The sequence below is a fragment of the Eptatretus burgeri genome, chromosome 10, assembly GCF_056783735.1.
Source record: "Eptatretus burgeri isolate ZD-2024b chromosome 10, Ebu_testis_v1, whole genome shotgun sequence".
Classification (NCBI taxonomy): domain Eukaryota; kingdom Metazoa; phylum Chordata; class Myxini; order Myxiniformes; family Myxinidae; genus Eptatretus; species Eptatretus burgeri.
In genome coordinates, this window is record NC_140970.1 from 37,586,174 (window position 1) to 37,592,173 (window position 6,000).

Genomic DNA, 6,000 nt, shown 5'->3' on the forward strand with positions numbered 1-6,000 from the left:
CATCCGTATGATCCGCATAGTGATTTGGCACATGTTTTACGCCGGATGCCCTTCCTGACGCAACCCTGGTCACCTCTTACGACACAGGGATATGGTACACCTATTTTAACCGGGGTATACACCGGCCCAGTATACTGGTACTCATTTCGCCGACCTCGGAAGGATGACAGGCAAAGTCAACCCCCTGGTGTATTAATTCAGTGGCCCAATGGGGCTTGAACTCAGGACCTTTTGGATCCCAAGCTGCTGCCCTAACCACTGCGCCAACACCAGGCTCGTGTGTATATATATATGTATATGTGTGTATATGTATATATATGTATATGTATATATATGTATATATATATATATATATATATATATATATATATATATATATATATGTATGTCTTCTTCCGGCTGATCCCGTGAGGGGTCGCCACAGTGGATCATCCGTTATGATCCGCATACTGATTTGGCATAGGTTTTACATCGGATGCCCTTCCTGACGCAACCCTGGTCGCCTCTTACGACACAGGGATAAGGATTGGGTTTCGCCATGATTCCGGGCTGCCCTTCACCCTCTCATAGCGCGGCCCAGCACAGAGCTTCCGTCCTCAAGCGATCCTCCGAGTAGCCGGATTACAGGCGCACGCCACTATGCCCGTTATATACTGTATATGTGTGTGTATATATATTAGGGTGCTTCTAAAAAATGAATTTTTTTTTTTAATGCGCAGAATCCGCCATTCAGTGAGGTTCCTACTAGAAATCATTGTGTTAAAATATTTTTTTCTTGAGTCATGTTCTTGAACTTGCACAAGCGATGCAAAGTTGCACAAAGGGCACCAAAAACTGCCAAAAATGATTTTTTTCCTCTTTTCGCAGATCAATTAAAAGTTTATTTTGATATCATCTGAATTTACTGTTTTGAGGGTTTAATTAATATATTCGTATAATTGAATGCATAAAAATGTTATTAAATATTGATGTGAAGAAATGAAAATCAGCTCATAAATTGCTAAATCTAAAAATAATGAAGTCCCAACTCAGTCCAAATTTCGGAAACGGAAAGTTTTCTTGTTGAAAGTTGCGCAATTGCACAGCAGTGAGCAGAGCCTTTCTTCATGCGTGCATGAATTAACGCGCAAGCTTGGCAAAAACTTGTTACTTTTCAATGTGTACTTACCACTCTGTAACATTTCCCACTTTACCATGATGTTTTTATCTTTTTTTCAGACCAGAAATTTCTGCATATTTTGGGGGTAATGGCCTCCAGAACTAGATCGAAAAAGGCCATTTGGCTGATTGGATCCCCTAATCCAACACTTCCTGGCCAGAAGCTTCCTTCTAAGGCCGAAGTTCTCCGCTTTTTGATGTTCCTTCATGTGGAAATTAATGAGACCCTAACTGCAAGTGTGAATCAAACATCACTAGAGCTAATGAACATCTGGTCCACAGAGGGGATTCCTTCTAAGCACCTTCCTGATGTGGTAGTCCATGTGCGAAAATTACACACAACGTGGCAGGGTTTAAAGAAAAGCATCAATCGGAAGACTGCTACCAACATAGAGAAACAAGACAATTTCAAGGCCGACCTGGATGAGCTGTTTGACATAGCTCACGCTGATGCTATGAATCTTATAAAAATCGATGAGGACAAGGAGTTTCTTGCTTCTCAGCGTGAAAAGGGGCGTCCAGGAAAGATCGGGAGTCTTGACTACAAGACTTCCAGGACTTCAGAGAAAATTATGAAACGTAAGGATGAAGAGAAAAAGAGGAAACAGAAGGCGCTTTTGGAGATGGCTGCAACTTCTGAAACAGCCAACCTCCAGTCTTCCTCCTCCTCCAGCTCTACTGAATCTAGTCCAAGTCGACAACCATCTTCTTCCATCCATCCAACCACCTGTGATTCCCAGCCTCCGAAGAGAAAACGTGAGACAACTGGATTAACATCTGAAGTAACTGAGGCCCTGGATATAACTCTCCTCAGCGATCGTTCTGCAAGTCGGGTTCTAATTCCATTTGCCAAGCAATTGTTACAAGACATCAGTAAACTTTCTCTCAGTCCAAGTGCCATTCGTGCCGCTCGTGTTAAGCACCGGAAGCAACGCGCTGAAGAGATAAAGCAGAGCTTTAAGGTTGACACACCCCTGGTAGTCCACTGGGATTCCAAGCTGATGCCAGACCTAACTGGAAGAGACAAAGTTGACAGGCTGCCAATTCTGGTCACTGGGAATGGTGTGTCAAAAATCCTGGCAATTCCGATGATGAAAGACTCCAAGGCGGAAGAAACAGCCGCGGTCATCTTTTCAACAGTTAAGGAGTGGAACCTGATTGGACGTGTCAAAGGGATGTGTTTTGACACGACAGCTGTTAATACTGGAATCCGGGGTGGGGTCTGTGTTCGTATTGAAAACATCCTTGATCATCAACTTCTTTATTTTGCGTGTCGGCACCATGTCTTAGAACTTGTTTTGGAAGCAATTTACTCTTCTTCGGTCGATGAAGCATCCCGAGGGCCAGACATCACCTTATTCCAAACCTTCCGGGACTGCTGGCTCCATTTTCATTTCACGCAGTACTTGACTGCTGCTGATGATGCAAGCACAGCCACCGATATCCATCCATGGGCCAATTCTGTCATTCAGCATGCCCAAGAGCTTCTGAAGCAGAAGCATCCCCGAGACGACCACAAAGAACTTCTCCAACTGACGATCATTTTTCTTGGAGGCGTCCCTTCTGGACATCAGGTTCCAACATTCAGGGCACCTGGCGCCGTTCACCGAGCGCTTTGGATGGCTCATGCAATTTACTGCTTCAAGATCTGGATGTTTCAAGGGCAGTTCTCGGATTTTCTCACTAAACGCGTGTCATCATCCCGCAGTACATGTCGCACAGAACGCCTGTTTAGCGGGATCAAGCAGGTCTGTCTTTTTGTTGCTAAGCACTATATCAGGGCCTGGTTCGACGCTCGAAATGCTGCTTCCGCGCCAAAGAATGACCTCCAGCTCCTTCAAGCCCTCCATTCCTTGAATCATGCTGCATACAAAACAATGAGCTGCCATCTGTGGTACCTGAGCGAAGTTAACGTCGGCCTTGCACTCTTTGATGACAACTTAGATTCGTCAGAAAAGATCGCCATGGTAATAAACATGAAGGACGTGGAGGGTTCACAGGATCCATCTCGACGAGTCTGGCTTCCCAATCCAGAGGGAAAGAAGCTGTCTGACCTCTGCTCCTCCCAAACTAAAAATCTCTTTACGCTCCTCGAGCTGCCAGAAGACTTTCTCGAGGAAAAGGATCCATCAAACTGGAAGTGCTTTGAATCCTACGTCAAAGCAAAGCAGAGGGTTGACTCTTTGAACGTCGTGAATGATGCGGCCGAAAGAGACGTCGCCCTCATCCAAGATTTCACGAAAGCTGGTCGAACAAGAGATGAGGCTCAAGTGCAGTACCTTGTTCAAGTGATGGAGGATGACCGACGGAAATACCCAAAGGCCTCAAAGGAAACTTTGATTTTATAAAGGCATATTATTTACTTTTCAGGATAATTTTTTTTTATTGTTTTCATCAAAAGAGATTTTCATTTTAATTTAGTCATGTTGTACTAATGGAGAAGGATGTCAAGTGCCTGCGCAAGTCCTAAATATTATTTAATCTTAATAAAACTTGGAAGATTTTAGTTTTTCATGAAACCTCACCATTTGGAAGGTTCTGCAAACTTCTATTGCAAATTTGAATTTTTTTACCATAGTAGCTAAAAGTGCCCTATTGTGTATATATATATATATATATATATATATATATATATATATATATATATATATATATATATATATATATATATATATATATATATATACTGTATATGTATGGCTTGTAGAAAGGTATTATGTACACATTTAGGACACGGGGGACCAAAAAATGAAAGTCATTGTATGATTAAGTTTTGCATGTCATTTATTAGCAAACATCATGGGGATTCAGGATCTATTTGGGCAGAGCTTAATTCTTCCTCTTTCTATTGCTCTGACAGGGTCAAAGCTCTGACCAAACTAACATCTTCGGATTAAAAGTGCAGATTTCTTTAAAATGTTACGTACTTCCTAACGACCTTTGATGTTCTGTATACTGAACACAAACTGGCCTTTGGTCTTGATTTTTATATCATAGGGCCATCTTGGTAAACTTATTCTATGGTTATAAAATCAAGCTTATAGCGAGCTACCAGTAATTTTGTAGCAGCTTGGTAAATGCAATTTGTTACGTACTTCCTAACATTTTTGATAGCCTGTGTTTGGATAAAAAAACATGCTTTGTAAGCAACTATATCCATAGGACCCATTGCAAAGTCTACATTTTCTGAAAGCACAGACACTTGGGCATTGGAAAACATTAAGATTGTTTATCTTATTAAAATTGGGTTCAATTTGTAAGCTTTCTCCTCATTTAGGACCACAGTGTACACAATACCATGCTACAAGCCATATATATATATATATATATATATATATATATATATATATATATATATATATATATATATATATATATATATATATATATATATATATATATATATATATATATATATATATATATTGTTGTGGTTACCAAATTCGCAAACCACCATTCAGGTCCCTTAGGTGAGATATCTCGGAAAGTATATGTGTAGTTAGGCCCAAACCCGTTGTCTAGTGGGAATACATGTCATTCATGCGTGCTGCGACTCTTCAGGATAGCCGTTTTTCTTTTACTATCTTTATTTTGGACCAACCGCCATTGTTACCACCGCCAACCGCTTCTCAACAGTCGTCACAACATCAACCACCCACCACAACGCCGCTTCGCCACAACAGCCACGACCTTTCCCGTCACACCTCGCAACCGTCGCATCGCCACCGTTCTTGCGCCGCTTGTGGGTACCGGTATTGGACTCGTGCAGGGCGCGCGCCGAACAGCGTGTACAAAACCACGGATTTTCCGCTCCAAAAACTGATCAAAAACGACTCACGCCCACTTTTGTTCCGTCCAATCGGTGAGCGAGGGGCGATTTGGCCCCGCCTCCAGGGCGTTGGAGGGCGGTCGCTATATGCAAATTCATGGATCAAAATGCATTCACGCCCACTTTTTCTCGGGCCAATGGGTAGCGAGGTGAAAGGTCGAAGGCAGGGGGTCAAAGGCGAAGCCACGGGGCTTATATAAGCGGCTGCGTTCGTCAGAAAAGTGGTTGGTCGTCGTCGTCGTCGTGTGCGTTGGAGTCGGAGCGAAGAGGACGGAGCTGTGGAGAGGCGGCGAAGGCAGACGAGGGGGTGCTCGCGTCGTGCCGGGAGCTGCACACCAGGGAGGCCGACGGCGCGACCTGGTCGAGGTGGAGACGCTCGTCGCGGGACTCGAGACAGAGTAAAAATCCTCCTTTCCCCGAGCATCAGCAACCCCCTCCTGTTTCCCCCCGCGCTGAGATAGTGCGACCAAGGGGGCCACCTTCCCACCCCCTACCAGACACTGTCCGCGAGGCCCGCGGAGTTGAGGCACCATCGCCGCTCCGCGTCTCATCACAGACGGGTAGGCCCGACCCGGTCTCGGCCTCAGGCCCGCCTCATCCTTGAGGGTGTTCTTTTTCTTGGTTTTGGGTATGTGTTATCGGCGCCGTCTGTGAAGTAGAATTGTATAAGTGTTGCCGTGTGCTCGGTAGTCGGTATTAGCTCTGCATTGTGTCTTCGCTTTTACATTTGCTTTTTGTGTAAAATTGCATTGTGTTTCTTTTCCTTCTATGTGCTTTTGGTGGAATTGTATATGTGTGCTTTCCGTTCATCGCGAATAAATGTGCTTTATGTTGAACTGCTTTCCCGCTTCGCTTCGTCATTTCTCTCATTGAATCCTCATCTTGCTTCACGTAAAGGGTTGGTAGTGGGCTGAATACGCCCGATAATTAATCGAACCGTCGAGGCCGACGATAACACCGCTCGGTTATCCCGATAGTACGGAACGGGTCGCTTAAGTGGCCCGTGTCCGAAG

At 44.1% G+C, this 6,000-nt stretch overlaps 2 protein-coding genes across 4 annotated transcripts in view; one reads left to right on the forward strand and one right to left on the reverse strand.

Annotated features, from left to right (window-relative positions):
- The window catches only part of GNB5 (G protein subunit beta 5), a 128,966-nt gene that overhangs the window by 113,886 nt on the left and 9,080 nt on the right, over window positions 1-6,000 (reverse strand). The window lies entirely within an intron of this gene.
- Window positions 1-6,000, forward strand: part of GRTP1 (growth hormone regulated TBC protein 1) — a 43,801-nt gene that overhangs the window by 16,705 nt on the left and 21,096 nt on the right. Inside the window, exon 2 of one of the 3 annotated variants that reach the window (XM_085897897.1) lies at window positions 1,219-3,778. The exons of the other annotated variants lie outside the window; for them this stretch is intronic. Within the exon in view, the coding sequence (XP_085754023.1) occupies window positions 1,219-3,506 (2,288 nt within the window). The 3' untranslated portion in view covers window positions 3,507-3,778. Of the gene's footprint in view, window positions 1-1,218; window positions 3,779-6,000 lie in introns of those variants that run through there. 3 annotated transcript variants of the gene reach the window in all.